General features: G+C 41.0%; 3 protein-coding genes across 3 annotated transcripts in view; 1 reads left to right on the forward strand and 2 right to left on the reverse strand.

Annotated features, from left to right (window-relative positions):
* The window catches only part of sugct (succinyl-CoA:glutarate-CoA transferase), a 58768-nt gene extending 56092 nt beyond the window's left edge, over positions 1–2676 (forward strand). Inside the window, exon 14 of the mRNA XM_026362295.1 lies at positions 1910–2676. Coding sequence (XP_026218080.1) covers positions 1910–2073 — 164 coding nt within the window. The 3' untranslated portion in view covers positions 2074–2676. The remainder of the gene's footprint in view (positions 1–1909) is intronic.
* LOC113163505 overlaps positions 1–24413 on the reverse strand; it is a 1294879-nt gene that overhangs the window by 874210 nt on the left and 396256 nt on the right. The window lies entirely within an intron of this gene.
* The window catches only part of LOC113163522 (NACHT, LRR and PYD domains-containing protein 12-like), a 428332-nt gene that overhangs the window by 82836 nt on the left and 321083 nt on the right, over positions 1–24413 (reverse strand). Inside the window, exons 11-12 of the mRNA XM_033326781.1 lie at positions 21559–21587; positions 6842–6855 (exon numbers count right to left, since the gene is read on the reverse strand). Coding sequence (XP_033182672.1) covers positions 6842–6855; positions 21559–21587 — 43 coding nt within the window. The remainder of the gene's footprint in view (positions 1–6841; positions 6856–21558; positions 21588–24413) is intronic.

Below are 24413 nucleotides of genomic sequence, written 5' to 3' on the forward strand. Positions count from 1 at the left end.
TGGCAAACGCTGCCATGAGCGAGATCTGTGATCAAGGTAAACCAAGTTAAAAGGCGGCGTATCTGTGACGTTTCTTTAGAGGAATATCAACATGTCTTCATCTTCGTCACTGTGCTCCTTTGTAATTGAACTCCTTGTTCTGGATGACATTTTAACCCTGGTGAAATGAAACGGACACAAAGCTAATAAGCTGCTACAGCGTCGTCCTCGTTCACTCCGAGCTCGACTCTGTCAGGACGCTTCACTTTGTGTCTTATGAAAAATGTGTGTGACTTTAATGCTTTGAATTGAACCCATTTCAACCTCAAATGCTGTTGCTGTGACAGAGCTCATTATACGAACAGATCAATGCTTCTTTTTTTTTTCTTTTCTGACAGTTGGTGCAACACAATCCTCTGTTCTGAGAACAACTTCTGTTTTTGTTCAGTGAGACACAAAGAGAGAGTGACAGTGACTGACAGCATGAACTGATGCTTTCCATCTGTTTTTAGTGACACACAAACACACACACACTCGCACATTTGTCATTTTATAGCTGTGAGGACATTTACTGGCGTAATGCATTCCCAACCCTAACCATAGACCTAAAGCTAAGTGTTGACCTTCAAACAACGTCAAACAGCTCTTTAACAATCGAAGTGTTCCCCAAAAAAAGTCCTTTAGCTAACAGTTGTTCACACCACCATAGTGCACACACACACACATGCACACACATGCATGCACACTCATTGGTAAGATTTAACATGACATCTAATGATGCTCCATTTGTCCTGTAATCCTCTTGCCTCCTGTGATTTACAATGAGCCATAATGTAAAAGGAATCTGTGTATTCACAGTCTTAACAATATCCTCTTCTTTGCTCTCTGCTTCCCTGTTCTCCCCATCACTGTTTAGTAAACACCGCTGTGTGTGTGTGTGTCTTGTCTGTACCTCTCTAAGGTTAATTGAGTGTGAAAACGTGCTGCGCAGAACGTTCATTGGCCGACCCGTCCATGCCATTCCTCTATTTGTCTGTGCTGTTTTGGAGCCAAGAAATAACTCTGGACAAACAGTAAAAAACGTGTGTGTCCATTAATAGAGACAGCTGACGTTATATAATTGGAGAAAAAGAAGGAAACGTGACAAACTGTGTCAATGAAAAAGCACTTTTGATGTTGTTGGAGGGTCTGAAAAGATGGTCTGGAGCTCTGCCAATTTGAGAATTATGAATTCTCATTTAATATTTTTTGAAAAATTGCAACCTGTAGACACAACGGATGAAAACAGTATTTTACAAATGTATGATGTGCAAGTATGTAACTTGGTCACAGTAGTGGAAGAGACACCATAAACCTGCTACTGCTACATGTAAAGTCATAGTCATGGTGACAGTCACTTGATAACATCATCTCAGTTTCCCCCCACACTCGTTCCTTCCCTCCTGCTGAATGATGGGCAGACAGAGACGGAGGACGGGAAACTGAAGTAATGTGACGGATGAATAGACGCATTACGTAATCTTATTAATTATTTGCTCTAACCAACCCGCAGACACACGCACATGAGGGTCTTTGGCTCTTTGTGAGGACACTCGTTGATAAAATGCACCTCCTGGTCTCTTACAGTAACTGTAGCCTAAATCTGACTCTAACCTGAACATTAAAACCTGAACCTTAACTCTCAAACAGCCACTTGATGGAGTGAGGATCAGACAGAATATCCACACAATCATAGGAAGACATAGACACACTCACACATACTCAGACTGTGAGAGTTCAGCTCATTAGTGTCATTCTAATTGTTGTGAGTTTCCCAAAATAAACTGTTTGTCTCCTCAGATGTGAATCCTTCCCTTCCTTCCATCCTACCATCATTCCTTTCCTTTCTCCTCTGGTGTGGATGACCCGCTGTTTGTTTCCTTCTCTTCAGGTCCAGCGGTTCGTTTCAGCAGCTTCTCCCTCAGTGGGCCGTTGCCCCCTCCTCTGATTGGTCAGCACACCGTGCAGGTGCTGCAAGACACCTTGTCCTACAGTGATGATGTCATCAAATCGCTGCTACAGTCAAGGGCAGTGGCCCAGAATGACGTGTCCTGAATCCATGAAATTCATCGGACAAGTCAACCCAGAAACATTTCTTCACACAGATCGTTGAGCTGCTTTTCAGCTGATTCGAGCTCAAAAGGTTCCAAGTTGATCATTAGAGAACCACAATATATCAAATTATTTAAAAATGGTCTGATATGATAATAATTTACATACATTATATATAATTTGTAATATGCAGTTTACTCTTCAGAACTTTAGTTTTCCTTTTCAGTGAGTCACTTTAATTCCAGCTGAACAGCAGCTGTAACTTATTTATAAAAATCTGTATTTTACTGTAAAAATCAGTAAAAAAAAAAAACAAAAAAAAACAATTTTTTATCCATGGCATAAAGGTAAACAAAAACATGTTCAGATCAGTGCAGACTTTAATAATGTTTGTAAGTAAAATGTTGGAAAATGCACCTGATTGGCAAGAATTTAAACTAATGGATGTTTATGATATGTGATCATTTTAAGTTTAACTTACAACCTCTGATCATATCATCTAACTGCTTGTGTGGGATTTCTCTTTAGTAATGACTCCGTGTTCCCAGATGTCAGCTATAAACGTGGTGAGCACCTTTTTTTTTTTTTTTTTTTTTTTTTTTTTTTTAACATACGTAAAAAGAAAAGTTCTCAAACTGCATTTGGCATAGTGACGGTTGTGTGGGAAACATTTTGTGAATCAGTACATCACTCATCACGTCCAAACAACAACAATCAGATGTGTGTGGGGCGATGACGAAACTTAAAACCCTCCTCGCACTAATACATGTAACTAACAGAAATTTCACATTCCCATTTCCATCATGTTTTCCACGTGGTTTTCCATCATCTGAACTTCGTCTGGAGCTCTTTAAATTACCTCATCTCATTGTGTCTTTATCATTGCAAAACCCGGAGTTTATCAACCAATCAACTAATTCAGTCAACAGAAGTAGATGGAAACAAAAACGTTTTTTTTCCACAATTTTTCTGAAATTTTAATAAAAGTTTGCAAAGAATTTTGAACTCCTTGACTTTAAAACAACCCCCAAAACGTGAGCTAAAAGAGGCTGAGACCTCTGCAGAGATGGTGTCAGAGCCTTTTGATCTATTGTTGATATGAAATTATTGATAAGGGCAACTTTTAAATGCTTCCTCTCATTTTCTCCACGGGGATACACTGCAGATGAAGTGTAAACTGTCTGGTTGTTGACTGATTACTCACATCGACTGCAGATATTGTTCTGGGACACGGTAGGAAAATATTGGCTGCAGCTCGTTGATGACGTTAATAATCACTGATCATCACTCAAATCTTGGAGACACATAATAAAAAACTTCACTCCCAACTGATTGATGCATCATGCTGTTCATGGCGCTGTCTCACTCGTCTCGAGGTAAACTGTAGGAACCACTGAGCACGATGTTGACATCGTAGGAGAGACAGGTTGACAGTTTGATTAATAGTGAAGAAATCCTCTGGTAGGAATCGGATTATTTGATTGAACGTGATGTTTACAGGATTCGAGGAAACGTGACGCATGTGGGGTCGTCGGGGGAGTTGCCGTCTGACATGTTTGTTTGAGATATAGGGGAAGAAAGGAGGACGAGGGGATTCTCAGGTGTAATTCATCACAAACTCAGGACTTGATGTAGCCACATCGTCCAAAGAAAGTGACGCTGCTCCAGGATCGGATGTCAGTTTCCTGATAGGAGTAAAACCTCTTACAGGACGTTAGGAAAGGAAACCGAAGAACAGCTGTGACCTCAAACATTTGGTTGAATTAAAGTGAAGCTTGGCATTTAACAAATTAATAAATAAATGTCTCTACCATCAGCCTGAGGGTGAAACCATTGTAACCAGTAACACTCAGAATCAGACCATTAATCTGATCCTGGACAGTAAGACTACAGATCACCGCTGTCAGAGGGAAGACAAACATTCCTGTCATTCAGGCATTTGTAAATGTTAATAAAGAAGGAGACCTTCTCCGTGATTCATTATTATTTAGGATGATCCAGTAAATCCTCTGCAGGATCCTCATTCACTGTCTTGTCAGGACCCCACCACAGAAAGTGTCACATCCTCAGTACTTTATCTGGACATTTTGAGGATTTCCTGGACCGATCAGTTCAAGCTAATATTCCACACGGCACTTAAACATGTTGAATGGTTTAGTGGCTGATTTCAGTATCTGCAAACTATCTTCAGATCACAGAAGGAATGAAAGCAACAAAGCGTTCTTTCCTGGAAGCGTAGAGAAATCTTTGCAAACACATTTTAACCCTCAGTTTACAGATTGTATCATTTATGAGTTGACTAAATAAATAAATGCACTGAAGATGCATGCATCTCTGCATGCCTCTCCGACATCGCTGCCTTGATGAGAGAGAGGTATCTCGTAGTTATTCTTCCTCCTCTCTGTCTCCATTTCTTTGTGCAGGTATCTTTGTCTCCAGAGTTTTATATCTCCAGAGTGCCGTAACTGGTTCTACCGACCTGCCCAGTGTTTTTGCTGCTTCTTCTTGTTGTTTTTGTTGCCTGCTGTTCTTTTCTCTCTCCTCTTTCCACTCACCCCAACCAGTTGAGGCAGATGGTCGCCCAACGTGAGCCCAGTTCTGCTGGAGGTTTCTTCCTCTAAAGGTAGTTTTTTCTCTCCACTGTCACCTAGTGCTGCTCAAGTGAGGTTTTTGAGTTTCTACATAACTCTGTACACAGTTATACTTTGTAAATTCTTAAAAAAATTATTTTCGCTGATCAAAAGTGAGTTTCAGTGACAAATGCACAGATTTGTACGCTGGAGAAGCAAAACAATGAGTTCACACACACACACAGCACAACACAAGACTCAGCAGATTGTCTACTTCTCAAGGACAAGAGTCACGGACATCATTAACCAGAGGTGCTGATCTATGACATCACTTATCACCCACTTAATGTGCAGCTCTGTCTTCTTTAAACAGGCGAGTTCAATGGCTGTTCATAGTTTGACTAATGTGACTTTAACAGCCGATGGAATAATGAAAGAAGCCTTTTGGTTTAGAGGTGGAGTCTCTTCAAGAACGTTGCATAGGTCCAGTTGAAGCAGGTAGTAACTCTGAGTACACAGTAGAGCAATGTTTACATTCAAGAGACGGAGACCTCTAGTGGTGGTGTGAATCTTGACTGCTGTTTGTCAGAAGCAAAGTTGGTGTTAGTGTGACGTTGTTCAAAAGCTCTTAGTAAAGAATCAGGTGTGGCTCGATCCTGAAAGTGCGTGACACTAATACAAGACAATTACATCCAATTATTGTCCCACATCAACCATGTGAATTTAGTAGGTTAATTAAAAAATCTTAACCATAAACGTCAGTAATAAACTTAAATGAGTTGTTTATGTAGGAACTGACAGTGAAAGGGAATCAGGGACCAATGCTCTGCACTTCGTTTGCTATCATCATGTTGGTAATAAAGGCGCAATGTATGTAGTAGGTGACTGTGTGTATTATCCCTCTGGAGATGATGATGGGAACATTTCATATTCAAAGAGCAACACACAGACTTGTGTAAATTGTCTAGATGTACTTGAAATTTGGTCGACAGAAACGTAAACAGTATTTGGTGGAAAGGGGAAAGACAAGACAAGCTCACTTCTAAAAACCTTCTCCAGAACCAATAGGCCTAGATCAAAAAGGATTAACAGAGCCAGTGGGGGCGTCCACATACTTCAGATGTTTGTTTGTGTTTGTGTCATGTCTTAATGATAGATGAGATCAAGAATCTGATGCAGATGCTGCTGCTGCTGCAGAGACGTCACTAGTGAGGAGTGACCCCTCTCGCTTCCTTTTCCAGATGAAATATTGATTAGTGGAGCTTTAATTTATTTCCTTTTATTTTCTCTACAGGGATTTTACTGCAGATGACCTGAAAGCCACATGCTTTCACTAAAATGTAAAGAAAACTCAGTGGAGTTTGGTAGGAAGAAATCCTTTTCTAAAACCTTCACTGAAATTGAAGAGTCAAGTGGGACCATCCTTATATATAAAATATGCACAAAAGTGGAATTTTACCGCACTAGGCTTGTGTACTCGAGTTGTTTGTTTCCGTTGGTGTTTCACAGATGAGAACAGGAAGCTCTGCACAGACGCTGCTGCTGCTGAGTCTTTATGGGCGAGGAGTGACCCCTCTCTCTCTCTTTCAGTTCTCCTCGTGCTCGGCCGCCCAGTTGGCTGCCTCTGTGTTGAACTCGATGTGTGTGAGAGAGAAATTCGGATGTACGTAACTCACCAGCTCTTTAAGTGTCCCTTATTCCCCGACATCTGGACTGTGTGTGTATGCGTGTGCAGGAAACTAAGGGCTTTCTGTCCAGCCTAATGTTGAACACAGACACGGTTATATGAGGGAGACGGAGACTAATATAACATTTGGTAACACTGACACTGAGGTCACAGTCTGACTTCACTTGACTTCACTGGATGTAAAAGATACTTTTATTTTGAAGGGTTATATTACTCACTGTAAAGCTGCCTCATGGACTCACAAAAATGAAACATAAGAATAAAATGTGTTCAAACATGTTATACATTGTGAAGTGTTTTACTATGGATAGTGATGTGAGTTTGAACTTTGGTCTTTTGGTGAGACCGCTCACCAACCACTGGTAAACAGATCTTATTCCTGCCCCTTGGAGGATTAACCCTCTCTTATAACTTAAAGCAGAAATAAAAGACTTTGGGCTATATGAGAAGGTTGACATCAATTTACGTTACTAATAGTAATAAAATTAATTTAAGTTAAGTTATCATTTCTTACTAACTGCTCAACTCCTGTTATTAAACATAGCATTACTAATGTAACAGTACAGAAATAATACTTTTTATCAGGTGTTTCATACCTAAACTGTTTGGTTTGGTTAATTTGAGTCTTTATGGTGGGAATGATAACTGATCAACCACATAAGTGTATTAAAGTTGATTTGGATTAGGAATGGATTAAATGAACATGAAGGAATTGGTCTTAATGCAAAGTCTGAGTCAACATCTGTGACATCACAAACTGTAGCTCCTAAGAAGGTTCCAGTGGTATACACAGGTTTGTGATGCCATTGAGATGTAACCAGCAGACAGCAGGTTAGCAGAGCTGACAGTATATTTAGAAACAGGAAGTCGAGGGGCTTCAGGAGCATGTCTTGTAGACATTCTTCTGTAGACTCTGCTTGTGGAACAGACCTCCCCAGACTTTGCAATGTGATTTTAAAACTTTGTAACCCTGGAAAGAATTTAGCTTTCATCTAATGTTACTCGTATGTGGTCCAGGACCCCTCGTAGACACTTTACTGTATGTTTGATCACAGCTCAAAGGGGATCTGAGGGAGAACTTGTTTTAGCTCTGCAGGTCACCAACATGCTGATCCACCAAGTTTGTTTACATCTAAAAATTCATGTTAATGTGATTTGCTGGTGTGTAGCACCACAGAGAGTTTAGCTAAATAAGACCATGCATTGAATAAGGGATTCATTTGACTCTGGAGCTCAACAAACCTTGATTCAACCTGGAACCTGATCCAAAACTGAACCAGCTATTGAAACTATCTAATTTCAACCTGTCAGCTGCTCCCATGTCTGAAGAGTACTTCCAACATGGCCGCCAGAGAAAAAGATGGGGAGTGGACACATTTTTAGGATCCTTCCGTTCTTGTCTCAGTTATTGTCAGTATGTGCACTTAAAGCTGTGTTCTCAGGAAGTCGCTGAGTTTCTGATGCAGTCCGAGTAACGTTCAGGGACAGACGTGTTACAGTCAAACTCCCTGTCTGACTATTAGGGATCAAAACTCATTACGGTGACTAACAGTGACGAGAAGCAGGCGTGCAGCAGAGCGTGATGGGGACAAGCTGCAGGTTCAACCACAGTCCGCAGAGTGTGTGAGGTGTTTATGACGGAAACAAACACACACACACACACACACACAGGCATGCATACATAGATGCAGAAATCACAGATGCACTCAGGGCTCGGGACTCCCTCGTATGACATCCAGCGGGAGTTTCTTTGGAAACCACTTCCTGATGTGGGCTGGATGGAGAGAGAGAGAGAGGTGCAGCTGCAGCAGCTGGATTTGACATTAAAGCAGCCGCGACCCACGATGCACTGCTCTGTATGCTGGTATCCTACAGCAGGACAGCCTTCCCTCAGTCTGATGAGCACACACACACACACAAAAACACACCTGTCGCCATCCGTCTGGAAAGGATGTGTACTCTCGGTTACCGTGGCAGCGCCGTCTTCTTCCCCCTCCCGCTCTGTTGTTTGTTCTGTCAGATGGATTCAACAGAGACGTTCAGCACTCACACTCTCGAATCATCAACTGATGCAAATGTGCAAAAACTTTATTTATATTTCAAAGCAGAAACCTTTTCAATAATGTGTTCTACGTCACAGTCCGAGTCCACTGAGATACTCAACATGCCAACAGCCGGGCTCCTTCAAGGATCCTGATTGGTTGTAACCCTGTCTTGCATATGTGGACGTAGTAAACCAACACTAGTTTGTAATGATCTGTAATAGTTTCTAAACAATGTTGCCTGAATGGAAAGAACAGTAAAACATTCTTAGTTGCCTGAATGCTACATATTTGCAGCAGTTTGTTGCAAAGTGAAACCTGATCCAAAGAAACGGTGTATTGCACATATGCCATGGACACTTGGTAAGTGTTCTGTATTATCACTGTGAGGACTCACCAGTATCAGTCACGCTGTTCACGCTGGTCTCACTGGGCCTGAGGCAGAGCTGACTGTCTGTCAAACCTGTCAGAGGTGAGAGCGGGAGGGAAGTCGATAAAACAGAGGAAGAGGAAGGCAGAATACTGGAAAACAAAGCCGAGTTATGATTAACCCACCTGTTTCCACACAGAAACACAGCAGCTCTGTGTGTCGGGCTGCGAAAGAGCTCAGCGGCCTCCAGCTGCTAAAATAAAAGTCTGTTGTTCCTCAAACTGCTTCAGTTTCAACACGAGAAGCTGCCGTCTGAAACCACGACGTTGTCCTCACTCTCGGCTAATGATTGATGGCACTTGGTGAAGACACACCGGGAGCGTTTTTCTGGAGGCTGCAGCAGGTAACTGAAGCAACACTTTTAGCAACGTCCTGCCTTTGGATTATGGAGACGAGAGAGTGGTGAACGTCAGTCATTTGGGTCAAAGGATAAAAAGCATAAGATTCAAGAAATTAGCTCTGTAAATAGGTTTTCAAACAAAAATCTCATTAAACTGTTTATCATAGAACTTTACAGGCAGAATTTTTTATTACAGTAAATGTCCCGTGGTTAAAATCTTAAAAGTTCCCTGTGGTGTGTTTGACCTCCAGTAGCAGCGTGGAGCTGTGACGACGAGGGAAGTGCCGCAGGTTTCAGCTCGAGTTTGCACAGAGCGAGTTTTTGGTGAGTAACAAAGACATAATTTATGTTTACAAGAAACTTAAACAGGGCACCTTTAACGTCATAGGTTAAGCTAAGGTAGTAAGTAACATTAAAATCATCAAACTTTCCATTGATGGACATAGTACAAAGAGCAGAGAATCGTCTGTTTGTATTTTCACTTAAGTAAAGCTGGAGGAGACCAATCTGATTGGCTATTCAGTCAAGCAAACCACTGCACGAGAAGACAAGGAGACGTTTCAAAAGACGGCAAACAACACAAGGATGAAGGAAAAGAAGACACTTCTTATTTGTCATCTGGGAAAAATGAAACTGTCTGTGGTGAGGTGAGCGGTGCGACAATGGCCAATAAATGCTACTTCGTTTTCAGTTTGTACCCACAATCCTAGGTCCTCAGGTCTCTCTTACTGAATGACAGATACAAACTAGCACCCCCTGCTGGTATGGAGAGTTATTTTTTACTCACTCGGCTGCAGGACGTACACTTCCCTCCAAAAGTTTTGGAAAAGTGAGGCCAGTTTATTGTTGCTGTAGCCTGAAAACGTTTAGGTTTAAGCCCAGAAGATAAATATGAGACAAAAGTTTAACATTTGAGTATTAAGCTAATGTATTTCTACATTGTGGCACTTCTGTATGCACAAAAGTAAATATTGTGAGTAGCTCTTCCACTGTCCTCTGTCAAGCAACACAAACATGAAACCACATTTAAATGACCAAGGCAGGTGCTTTATTTCATGTTACTACATATTGTTCCATATATAATGGGAGGTGTTCCCGTTCATCTCGCTCTGCTGACAAAGCTGAATACAGCAACAGCACGCACTAGTACTATTTGTCAGGCTTTGTGTGTTGTGCTCATTTTAGAATGATAAATATCAACAGTCGTGTTAGCATCATACATTTATTTTACTGTTAGTTTTTAATTAAGTTCAAATTATTCATGTACTTACTATGAAGTCCTGATTTACTGGTGTGGTCTGTCTCACTGTGCAGCAGTTTAACCATGTAGTCATTAAAGCATTAACACTGACCTCACTGATTTGAGATTTGTAACATGTAACATATAATCACATGCGGTCACGTATGGTTAAAAAGCATTTTCGGATAGTTAGGATCTGCCGATCAGCGTTTTGAGGCATTTGCTTGAACTTGAACTCACAAAGTGTCTCTATACAAACCACCAGCAGACAGCTCCACTAGCATCTATCACACATTCTTCGACACATCCCTTTGTTCTTCATATTTTGCTTTTGCCATCACTGTGACACTAGTTTAATCTGGTTTCATCTGTGCACGGGGCCTATTTCTACAAGTGTGGTTTCTGTACATGAAGAGAAATCTTCTCTCATCAGCCTTCCTTCCTTTGTGTTTTTTACAAATCTTAAATGTTGCTCTGCAGAAGTAAAAGTTGCTTTGTCACGGTTCAAAATGATCCAGTGTTTTATTTTTATTTTCTTATAATATATATATGTATTTATTCAGCTTGTCTGTCTTTTTTGTAACCACTGTTCAAATGAACCACCAAACCTACAGTAGACCTGCTGTAGTTGGCTTTTATGCCATGAATGCGATCAAACATCTGCCTACGTCCACATCCAGCAGACGCACAGTTATAATTTAATATGAAGATATTTCACCCACACTAAGATTCACATTCCACACTGACATATACAAAGAAGGAAAAACACAAACTCCCTCCAAGCTGAAATTGAGAGTGTAGGTAGGCTCTTTCTGGACTTTCTGCCCTCACGTTTTATTTTCTAGACATTTCGAAAAAGCCATGTCAAAGTCTGACAATATACCACAAAGCTCTTACTCTGTAGAGTCCAGCCTCTAAATTAACAGCCCATTCTCATTTCCAGGGTGTCAGATAATGCAGATTTAGCATTAATAACAATGTTAAAATGATTAAATGACCATTGTCCACGTCTCTGGAAATACTGAACTTTATCCCTACAATCAGTACCAGTCCAATAAACCTAAACTAAAGTGCAATTAAATACTGAATGTAAACAATAGCACCTAATAAAATGCTAACAGTGGTAAGAAGTAGTGTACAGAAATATATACATACAGTATAAACACATTAAGAAACACATTCACACTGTAAATCACATTTGTAATGTATTCCGAATAAACAAATCCATATAAATAATGTGGAGCAGCTGTGTCAGCATGTGACTATGGCTTTTACAGCTGGAGCAGTAGTTGTTCTTTGCATTAATTATAATTTGCATGATCTTGATTTAAATTCATTTCAGCCAATATTTGACAAATCAACTATTCTTTACAGACATTAAAGCCACATCCAAGCACACAGCTATCATTATATAAAATGACCACCAGACCATGTTTTTACTTTTTTAAGATGTTATTTCATCCCAAACCACAACACTAACCCTAACCCAGCTATTGTTATGTTTTTTTCTACAGAGATTTTTAACGCATCTTTAAAATGTTATTTTAACTCATTCAGTGAGTATTCAGATTTACACAGTAACGCCTTTTAACTGCATATGATTCTGTTTCATCAACCTATGTCATGTTTTCCTGCTAATGGTCCAGGTTCAGCTGGTTCACAGGATGTCCTCTAATCTCAGCCTCTTTTCTTTCTCTTTTAATTGGTTTCTTTTTCTGTCTTCCTTTCTTTGAACTCTCTTGCTCAGTAACGAACCAGAGCATTGACCGTGAGTCTCAGTCCAATTATAGCCCAGCGGTCTTTACATCCCGACCACCGTGATGCCCGACCCCCCTGCCCTTGCTCTGAACTCTGACGGTGAACGTTCAGGTTCAAAAGCAGCATTTGTGACCTCTGTGAGCCGGCGGCAGGGTTTGTCCCCACTGAGGACAATCACGTTTCCGAGACGCAACCTCCTCACGCTCATTGAGTCCAACTCTGAGAATAGATACGTTTATCTTCTTTATTTATCTCAGCTTGGACAAGGATTAATCAGAAAATCTATCATTTTGACACTGAAATTGAAAACAATTGTCTGCAGAGGTCCAGTTTTTTTGTCCACCAGCACTTCTGGGGATAACATACTTTCATCTATGTCTTGTTTTCATTTTGCTGAGCAGAGTCTTTGAAAGTTTACTTCCAGTTTTCTCCTAAGTGTCACAATGTTGCTGCGGTTTGCCTTTGTGTTTCGGAGAATAAGCTGCTGTCAGACTGTCCTGTGAGATGCTTTTGGGCCAACATTGGCGACGGTGGGTCAGCAGCAGCTTCACCGCTTTGTCTGCGTCTACACAGTACTGTAGTGTAGTCACACAACTTTTGGCAGCATTTAGAAACCTCTTTGATTGCAAAGTTCATTTCCAGCCTCTCACTATATTTTAATGTGAATTTTCAATGAGACGTTAAAACTAATTAACTATTGTAACTGTTGCCTGTTGTGTATGACTAAGAAGGTCGAGGACTGGACTGGGATTTGCTTTAAGCCTCAATTACTATCTTGTTTTTTGAAGTAAGTTTAGATTAGATTTAAATTATTCAGCAGAGATCTTTTCAACCATTATCAAGGGTTGTGAGTTGTGTAAACTATAAAACCTCTTATTTGGACCTAGGTATCACCACAAATGCTGATCCATGATCACAGCTCCACTGCCTGCACACTCACTTATTCAAGCTTTCATGACCACATCATCTAGTTTCTTATAAAACTGCACCAAATTAATGTTTTATTTATTTATTCTTACTTTTCAGAAAAGATCAGCCTCTGATCCATCAACCCGTGTTTCAATTAGCAGCCTGTGGAAGTTCCACATTGAGCGAACGTCCCCATGGTGAATTTGACAAGCTGCAATTGGCAATCACAATTAAATGTGGTGTTAAATCTTAAAACTGACCAATACAATGATAAATCTGCAGTCGCTACTCCGATTGTCTGACTTAACAGATTTAACAACACGTCTTCTCAAAGTTTCCGCCTCATTGTGTGAAACACACTGACCCCCGGAGAATGAACAACACACATGAAACAAAGTAGAGACAGAACAAGTGAATGAACAAGGGGGAGGAAGAGGGAAGAATGTGAAGAGAAGGCCATTCTGGGTAGACAGCGCCTCACACCATTGACAGAAAAGAACAGAGAGACAAGAGGGGACAAGCGGTCACACAGACAGGACGTGAACCGGACGAGAACGTCAGACCGCGGACAGCGGTTTCTAAGTCAAAAATATCAAAGTTGTAAATTAAACATTGCTCACGGCAGGTGACCTCTGTGGGGTTTACAGTAAGAGATCGACATACGAACGTTCAGATTTCAGCTGGTGTCTGATTCAGGCAGCGAGGTTCATTAAAGCTATCATGACCCAGCATGTGATGATATGTTCGACACTCAGAGGCCTCAGTTCTCTCCGATCTATTGTATGGGTGTTTACACTGGAGGTCTTCAGCGGTCCAAAAAACACAGGCACACAAAAAAACCCTCAGCCTTGCCTCACCTGAACCCTGCATGGACCCGTTCATTAAAAAAAGAAACAATGCAAACCCCTGTCTCACTGAACCCAAGGAAACAAAGACACAAAGATGTTATTCAAACCAGAGCCAATTTAAACTTCTGCTGCTCCCTATACAATAATTACTTGTCTTCTTTTGACTGATTTCACTGGAAAATAAGTGTGTTTCTGTTTTTTATGGTGATTTAAAAAGACAAAACATGTCAAAAACAAGTATCAAATACTGAAATCATTTATAAGAATGAACAAAACACAAATTGAAAATAGTGCAGCATTTTTTTCAGGTCAATAAAGAGTCAGGTTAATTCCAGTGACATCAATCGAGATCAGCCCCGGTCAGGTGGAGTTACAGTACAGTTCTGAGTACTGACAGGTACTCTCACGTAGCACCAGAGTATGGAAAATCACTGTTGAACTCTGAGAGTCTCTAGCACAGTTTAAGGTTATAATACTTGGCCAGCAGTTTGGAGACATAGGAGCACAGGTTTTATATGTGAAGGTGAGAGTTTTAGTGTTTAACTTTAGGGAGCATTCAAATGGCTATTTCCTGGAGCCAGCCCATACTAGTGTGGTAATGAGTCTTGCAAACGCACAGTTCTGGGTTAAATGAGTCCACCTGCTTCTTATCGCATATTAGATATTTAAGATAGAAAATGACTGAAGCTGCTTAACAAATTGGTCAATTAGTGCATTCGTGCTTCTCACCGTCAGTGTGAACACATCACATCTGAACATCAAAGTCACTGTTTCCTCTCCGACTCAGACAAAATCAATCAAACGCCATCTGGTCTTCTTTTCACCAGGAGCCTCCACGAGGCCAAAGACTCGGCGAGACGATGGAAACAACATGGTGGAAACCAGTCAGCGGCGGTCTGCCAGCGTCTCTGCAGCCGCATGAAGCGAACGGACCAGGAGACTGAAGAAGTGGCTCTAACTGAGATCTATTGTGTAAATAATCCAGAACACATTGTTGTGTTGAAGCCTAATCGAACGCAGAGAGAGAGATGGTTCGGCTGATAACAGTAGCGTGTTAGCCTGGAAACATTTAAAATGTCTGTTTGACATTCAGTCAGCATTAGACCCACTTCAGCAGTCTTTTGAGTGTAGCCCAGAAATAATACTTTGAACTCTGGATGTGTCATTGAAACTTTTACTACACTGAGCTAATTTAAAAAATGTTAACACATCACAGTCATTTGTTCGCATCAGTGTTTTTTTTTGTAAAGATCACGTTCGCAGAGAACTCCTCAGCCAGAAAACAGCTCATTGACTCTGTCATTTTGATTTCTGTTGGCAGAAAGTAAAACTGTGCTTGTCAGCAACCAGATGCAGTAAAAGATGGATTAATTTATTTTTATCATCTTAAGCTTTATTTATTCTTCTGCATTGAATCTACTCTGATTCTCCACTGTGGCCTGGACTGTTTGAGTTGTACTGAGCTTCTTCACACCTAGAGTTCAGGTCAGAATTGAAAGAAAAGTTTCTCTGCCCTTTTTGCCCGTTTTGTTCCTGTTAGCTCCATGAACTTTATGATCATCTCTGAATTTAAGGCTTGTTTTTGGTGGTTTTTGAAATCTACCCAGTTTTATCAAATATTTATTGTCTGTGAGTCAATGGTCTAAGTGCTCAGCTGCTCCACTTTAAAATTAAAATAAACCAGAAACTATTTTAACTTTTGTGATCCTCTTAGTTAAGTTTTCATCAATCATCCCTGAAAAATGTGAACATTTTAACTTTACTGATATGTTATGTAACCTTTATAAATAAAGACCTGCACAAATAATGGTTTTCCCACCAGCATTAGCTGTTTGCTGTGTTTACTGCTAATTAACCAGTTTTAACTGCAACAAAACAGCAGTGTTGCCACTGGATAGAGAATATCACTATTTTTTATTTGTTTTATTATGAAAACGTGGTTTTAAAAAGTTTAAAGATCAACTGAAATGTGTTTCAGTTGTGTGTACTTGATATATTACTTTATTTTCTATAGAAACTGTTTGGTTTGGTGATATCTATGAAGCATTTTTCCCTATTAACTATCTTTTTCTACTTGAAGCCCTAAAAAACGAGTACTGTGCATGAACGTTTTAAAAAATGCAGTCGACATATTGTCAGTGTAAACAGGGCAAAATGCTATTCTGTGTTTTCTTGGGTGTGACACTAGACAAAAGGTCACAGGCTCGATCATTAAGACAAAGACACAAAACACACACTAAAAAATGTTATTTAAATGTTTTTTCCAACTGTGTAGATCTGTGTGAACCTAGAGCTCAGAGGACAGGATGGAGTGAGATAGTCGACACTGTGATGGAACACAAAAGGCAGTTTGAATACGAAACAATGGAAGCTCCTATTTTTAATATTTAGCAGCTGTGAATCCCATCAGAGAGGGTCCTGTGTTTTATCAGCCTGACCAGCCTGTCAGACCACACTGAGGGCCTATTGTTGGACAAGTGTATGTCTGTTGAGGTTCAGAAAGTGTATGTAGGCATGTCAGATTCACACAGTGAGGCCATTGTGTGTGTGTGTGTGTTTTAACTATTAATGTGAAACCTTCACATTGTTCTAATAAATAAAGTTTTGTAGCAGGTGGTGAAATGCGAAGCGCAGTGTTTCAAACTTCTGATTTTATTCTGCAGTGTAACGTTCAGATACCTGAACAGAAAACAGCTTAAAGTTCTAATCATCGTGACTTTTATTAAATCAAACCTGTCTTTATTTGTTCTCAGTAGTTTTTGATCATGCTGATGTTCAATGTCCCAACAGCTGCTCATGAACAATGTGGCATTAATCAAGTTAATATAAAAACCTATATTAAATGAATGCAGTTTAAGTCTGGTTTGGTGAATCTTGCTTGCAGCACTCATCATCATAAAAACCTCCATGAAGCTCAGCCGCTTCAGCTTCAGGCCGCTTTCACATTTAACCCATTTGGCTCGGTTTCAACATCTTGTACATTTTCTTGATCAGTTTGTTTATGCTGATGTCAAAGCTTTTAATTAACTTTTAATATTGGTACAGATCTGTGATTTAAACACGATTTCGAAAGCTACAGTGTTGTTAAATCCATCTGCTGATTGTGATTTACAGATAAATTTATACAAATGATCTGGTAACATGTACAGTGTGAATGTCTGCGTGGGATTGCAGAATTTTCTATGATCAATCATACAATCAAAAGCGGCTCGAGCTGGCAGGCAGTTGCGCTTGTATTTCACAAACAAGAGTTTTACACTCAGTGTTACCAAAATGCACTATGTGCATTGTTCAGCGCTAACGAACGTTCAACCATGCGTAACGTAAATGCGATGTGATGCAACAATTGAACAATCAAAGGCTACAGATTTATCAATACATCTGCTGCCTTCAGATGGCTGCGGGACAGATGTGTAATGTTTTGATGCAGATTTACACATACCTACTGGAGTGCTACTCTGAGTTTAAGTCGATCGTGTTCGCAAAACCTCAGTTGCACCACATGTGGTGAAGACGTCCGTTGTCAAATTCCTACCCTATCTATCTATCCAACACACATTTTCCACCAAAACAACTCTGCTGCCTCATTTCTCAGAACCCACCTGTGTGCCATGACTGTGTGCTGGGCACCAACAAACAACACAAAGGGAATGCTTGCTGGGCCCCATGAAAATAGCCCCATGTCCTCTGAGCTGTGTGTGTGTGTGTGTGTGTGTGTGTGTTTGTTTGTATGTGGTATGTGTGCCGATAATTACAGAGCACACACATCATCTTATTCTTCCTCTGTGAACAGAGATGACACCGACTTCCTTTGCGGCATATGGATTTATTAGTGGAAATCACAAACATTCACATATAAGATAAAAAACGAGAGGTTTCAAAGGATAAAATCGCTTTCCTGAGGGTGTGTGTGAACATGTCCTGCTGCATAGTTATATAATGGTAATGTGACTCTATTTACCCTATCAGTTGCACAGTGTGTAAATGTCCATCTGTGCTGTGTGTGTGTGTGTGTTTACTGGTTAGTGTCCCCTCCAGGTGCAAAGATTACTCCCGGCACACATGGAGACCATTTACACAGACACACACACACGCACACACATGCACAAACACACACACATACACTTACACACACAGACCCAGCTGTGAGGTCAAAGGTCAGGCCTTAGTCAGATGGAAATTGTCCTGGCTCATTTCCACTCCTGTAATGGACAGGTCCAGGTGTGTGTGTGGTGTGTTTGTGTACTCGTATTAGTCAATTCAATGTCGTCTGAAGTGTGTAATCAAAGAAATTTGAGATACTAAATGCGACAGTATTTTAAGTATTGGTGTGTCATGTATATATCAACAGTAATCCACAAAAATCGAACAGTTTAACTTGACAGTTTCTGCTTTTCATGGTAACAACTGTAGGTTTTGTTGCACCAGGCAAGAGAACATCAGACAGTGTTCCTCTTCAGACTTCACTGTTGAAGTGCTTTCTGAAACGCTAAAGTTGTGAAACAAAAGTGTTTGGTACACATTAAATTTTACTTAAATAACTGAATGTTTCTTCCTCAGACTGATGCATTATGTCATTATTTTACTGTGAAAAACAGTTTTGAACAAACTGGTTTTAAGTCAAATTAAACACTCTCTCGACAACCGTGACGCTGAACAGGCGTTTACAGAAAAACAGTTCAAAATAAAAAAATAAAATAAAATCAGCTGCTCAATTCTGTTTTTTCTACTTCATTTTAATTGTTTTCAGACAACAGAAAAAGAAATGTGATTATTCAGTATTACCTCAAAGGAAAGAAAGAGTCTGAACTCATCACTGAAATTGGAAAAGTGTTTTCTAAGTAAAGATTCAAATGTGAACTGACCAGTGTGTGTGTGGATGTGTGTGTGTGTGTGTGTGTGTGTGTGTGTGTGCAGCAGGGAGGAGCTGCTCTCTCTGGAGAAATAAAAGTTTAAAGCAGGTCTGGATTTTATTTGACAGTCTCCTGCTTTTCATTTTTCCCTCCGAGTGTGAAATGGTTTTCCTGATTCCTTCTCTCAGGGCTCGGTGGTGGCAGCAGTGGTCGGGCTTCATCCTGCAGAAGTGTCCTCGAGCGAGAGACTGAACCGCTGACCTTTGACCTCCCCCTGCAGAAAGTGCTATTTCCTCTAAAATACAGCCTGACATAAGTTATTAACTCAGAAAACTTTGAAATAAGAGTAATGAACTTGTGGGTGTGAACATTTTGAAAGGGAGCTGCAGAGAATCTTTTTAACTTTACAGAGACTGAAACACATGAAGAAGAGTGTTAATACATCCAGTAACCAATCAGTTTGCTCTAAGTAAACGGAGCCTACTGGAATGTGTGAATGTGGTAAATATTTCTTGCTGCAAAATGACCACAGAGTTTTAGAAGCACCACAAGAAAAATAAATATAAATCGACAACAAAAGGATAAAAACAAAAGATGCAAAACAACCACAGACCTCTTTTCTGTTTGTGTGTCTTCAGGGGACTTTAACATCTCTGTGCCCAGAGGCCCAGCGCCTCACAATCCGCCCATGCCTACTCACAGTGGAGCTAAAGCAACTTTGATTCAGAGCAAAATATCTGGAAATACTGCTGCCTGGGGTCTGTCATGCCCTCAGTGTGGTCTGACAGGCTGGTCAGGCTGATAAAACGCAGGACTCTCTCCGATGAGACTCCCAGCTGCTCAGTATTAAATATTATAGTCACTATTGTTCGTGTTCAAACTGCCTATTGTGATCAGTCACAGTGTTAACTATGCTGTTCTGTCCTCTCTGGGCTGAGTTCACACTGTGAACCGTTGAGAGGTTTACTTTGCTTCGGGGATTAAAAAACCCAGAGATAGTTCATCCGCCTGTCAATTTCCATAAAAGTTTCAGTGAACATTTATGTTACCAGAATATGTTGTGACTGTAGCTGAAGAGGTTGGCCTGCACGCTATAATCGAAAGCTTTTAAAGATAAATTCAGTCATTTCTCACCTGTGGGCGACGAAGTTTCTAAATTCACCATTCATCATCAGTTCCACTGATGGAAGATTTCAAACACATGGTCTTCTTAGCCAGTTAAAAGCTACAGTACATCCATAGGAATGGTAATGTGTGGATGACTTACAGGTTGATTTTACAGACAACAACTTAAAATCATCACTGTCACATTCAGGCTACAGTTAAACAGAAGCCGGTGTTGTTGTTTCACAATCCTGTGTCATGTCCAGTTTCAGTGTTTGGACACTACATAACTCCCTGAACGCCTCCGTTCTCAATGTCAGTGTGTGTGTGACTGTGTCCACTTCCACTGTGACACCACAATGATGGCAGCAGCTCTGGAGTGGACCGCTGAGCAGCACCGTCCGAATCAGAAACCTTCTCTGTTGTGTTGTGTTTTAACTCGACTGTGAACCACAGGAGCTCACTGGAGAACGGCTTCATGACTCACTGTTGGTTAAGCTGGCTCGGCTAATACTTTCCCCGTGCGCTCAGTCTTTGTGCTAAGCAAGATAACACATGTCAGACTGGTCCTTTAAGGTCAGTCACCAGACTTTGCCATCACCGTGGGTCATAAAACTGCCCGGTTCTCATGAGTCTTTGCATCAGGAAGCAGCGTCTGGATGAGCTTCAGCTGTGTGAGTGTGTTATGTATATGTCAATGTTTGGATGAGTGCGTGTCTGTTGTCTGAAGTTCTGCCACAGGCGGACGGGTGTGTTCTGTTTACAATGCACCATGGGAAATTAGGGGCGTGATGCTATCTGTGTGTGTGTATGTGTGTGTGTGTGTGTGTGTGTGTGTGAGAGAGCAGCTGTGTCTGGAGAGAAGACAAATGTCAGGCAACGGGTGTGGACGGATGAGAGAATCCCTCCATGTTTTTTTCTTTCTTTGTTCTTCTGTTTGTTTCTGCTCCCTCTGTTTGTTCTTGTTTGCAGTCTGGACAAGTTGTTCGTCACTACGTGGAGCCTGTAACACACACATTAGGACGTACTCCACATGTGAAAGCTCTTCCTTTTTGGAAGGTGGCTGCCACATCTGCCCCAGTCATGGTTGATAAATATTTAATGAAATACACCCGTGCACCAGATTCTCCTTCCTCACAGTGAAACTCTTCATAACTCTTCAAGCATCATGACAAATATTTATGTAACGTATTCTGAAGTTGAGAAAATAGGAAAATCTGACTAAAATTGACCGTGCGTCACATCTGTTGCAACTTTAAAAATGATTATGATAAAACTCGTCATAGCTTCTGTTATCTCACAGTTGTCACCAGCAGTGTTGAAGTTTTCAATAAAAGTTATGAAGGAGAATTGATGAACACACTGTGAGATGTGTAAAAACTAAACGATCATGTGAAAATGATTATGTCTCACTGCAACGTCTTCTTCAGCAACCTGCACCATCTGTAGAATCACAAACTGTGGCTCAGGCTTCATACGTTTTCCTCCTTTTAATTTTAAATTCTCTACGCTATCATTTCAGCAAATTTTTCATATGTGTTATCATCATAAATCTGAAGCACAGTGAGTGGAACCGAGATACAACACAGGTTTAGACGGTTTGACACCGTACATGTGACACTGGGTTGTTGTTGGATAAATAACAACAAAGTGGATTCCACTGAGCCAAAGCTGTTTGAGCACTGTTAGCTGGAGCTGATTCTCAGCCTGAATCACCCATATTATTACATCCATACCTGGAAAAGTGAAGTGAATTTGGAGACGATACATTCAGGTGTCAGAACACAGTCAAACATGCTGCCGTTCATCAGAATAGACCCAGATCAGCTCGCTTTCCATTGTACTAATCTAAGAGGTCATTTGCTGTGAGCTAAGAAGAACGAAATGCAAGTCAACTAGTTTTAGTGTGAAATTTTAGAAAAACATTAATTCTAGTTAAAATATTTTTTAGATGAGAAAATATATCAAAGAAGCAAAGTGGTTCTACAGAAACCTTTCATCCTCCAACAGTGTCAGACTCCGTGCTCTCATGATGTGAGTGAACCGCTGACTGTTTTTATCTTGTGTCAGTGCGAATCATTAAAAACCGATGGGGAGGGTGAAGTTCTGAAATCACTCAGGGTCATGAGAGTGTAGACAGAGGAGTGGTGCCTTCGCATGTTTTCTTCTCAATGACGTTTTCCCAGGAAGAAATGAGGGAATCCCCAAAATTCACAAATTAAAAACTGCCGCACAACAAACTGAGAAATCAGCCGCAGTTTGTCTGAATCCAAAGTACATCATCATCCCTCGCTCACTTGTTTTTCATTCTTTCCAGTGACAGTGAAAATTATAAACATATGTCACAATTTCAATCCAATGAATACATTGCTCACTTGATTTAATGTCATAGTAACTGTTATTAAATCATAAAGTCAGGTGTTTGCCATGTACCGTCTGTCTCTTTGATGTATTGATTGCAGTGTTTCAAAAACTTGCGATGCAGTTTTGCATGTGCCACGATTTGTCTCTGACAAGGACATAATAGGAAAATACCTCATCTATGCATGTTAAGGTTGTTTTGGTGAGAGTTCGCTGGACCAGGCTCCAAAATGGTCAAACTGCTGGCTAGGTGCACCTGGCCGTTTAGGATGTTGACGGGTCGACTGTTTTTTATATGTTGCCACAAGTGATGCTGCAGCAACAGATGTTTAATACAAGTGGTGTGCTGACTAAAGTCTCTTGTGACTGACACAGCCTCACTCAGGCTGCCTTCACACCAACACACAGCAGGAATAAACATGGACTGAATCTGCTCACTGACGTCTTTTTGGCTGAAGTGAGGACAGGTGAGCTCTAGACAATAAATCAACCCGCACCTCTAATTGACCACTTGTGGTCCAGAGGGGCTCCCTAATTGGTCAGTTATAAATCCTGGTTGTCAACAAGTCCCACATCCACGAGAAAAACCAGCAGGTCTGTTAAATCAACCCACACACACACACACACACACACACACACACACACCCTGCAGTATTTTGTCAGTTTACAACATGTGTTGAATATACTTAGCGTCTCACAGGTGTATTTGTTGTGTACGTGTGTGTTATTCTGTCCCATAGGGCGGATGGGCACTCGAGGGCGGCCAACCTGTCACCACCCATCTACTTCTTGTCCTGCTCACCTCCACACAAACTCACTGGGCACACGTGCTGTATATGAATCACCGCGGCTGCAGAGACATTATTTTACACCCACGTGAACACAAACATTTTCCACACACTCACAGGTGTGTAGGTGTCAACGAGTGATGCAGAGCTGAGGTAAAAACAGAGAAGTGTCCTCGTTGCTCACACGGTGTCGACAGCTGTCATCGAACTAATTTACAGTCAGTAAACACGGCGGGTCGACCACTTCAGGCGTCACGTTGGAGGTCCACTCGGCTCGGAGAACAGCGACCGTGTTCCTGCTCGTGTCAAAGAGACACAGCAAGACAGGTTAAAGCTGGAACCAGGAGGGACCAGGAGAATCTGGTGCAGATGGAAAAAGGTCAATGTGTCAGAGTCATCTTTAATTCTTAAGAAATCCCAAAACAGCATGTTTTAGGATGATGTCCTACTGAACACAAAAACATGTCAGAAATGGTAAAGGTTCAGTCGTTTCCTCAAACAGCTGCAGCGACAACAGTTAGTTACCAAAGAACTTAACCGGCTTTGATCAATGTCCTCTTAATCTGGACCACGAAGGTTTTAGTTTGAATTCACCCTGACGAGCAGAAAGAACAACATTTGATGACAGTTCAACACTTGCAGAGATCTTTCTGCCTGATTGACATCATCATGGGTCCACAGCAACAGTTACTTACCATGATCAACCGACTAATCGTGAGGCTGTAGACTTTGATTTCACCTGTATAATTGATGGGCTGCATCTCTGCAGGTCTTCTGTCTGACAGAGTCCCACAGGTCAGATAATGACACGTCCCACAGACACTGTACAAATGCTTTATTTGATTGACGTCCCTTAAAACTTCAACAACTTTCAGCTGTGTATTGGATCATAAATGCTCCGTCACAGTAGTGGAAGTGAAATGGTTTGGTTGAGTTTAGGCAAGTTCTTTCTTACAATAGCAAACGTGATCACCACTGTTTAATGGTCCTTGTTATAACACACAGTCCTCTCCCCCACCCTCGTTCCTAAGTGGACTTTTGGCTTGATGCTGCTTTGTGTCATTGCTCTATGTGTCACATATTGACGTGCCTGGAGTAATAAGTGTCATCTACTGACATACCTGTGCATCTCATACTCACACATGAACGAACCTTTAGCATTGGTACAGTAGAACAGCAATGTCTTAAATTACTGTAGCGTCAGACGAGAGCACAACCTGAGCACGTCTGAACAAACTGACTGTTGCACGCTCATCTGCAGCTGGTCCTGAGTGAATGAGTGCAGAGAGTGAATGTAAAACTCGAGGCCCCTGAAAGAGAGAAACCTCTTTTAATGTCACAGAGAAAAGTGAACTTTATGTGTCTGAGCGAAGCTGTGTTTTCCACGCTGTGTGTGTGTCTGCACTGTAGGGT

Source organism: Anabas testudineus, chromosome 2 (assembly GCF_900324465.2).
Source record: "Anabas testudineus chromosome 2, fAnaTes1.2, whole genome shotgun sequence".
Lineage (NCBI taxonomy): Eukaryota > Metazoa > Chordata > Actinopteri > Anabantiformes > Anabantidae > Anabas > Anabas testudineus.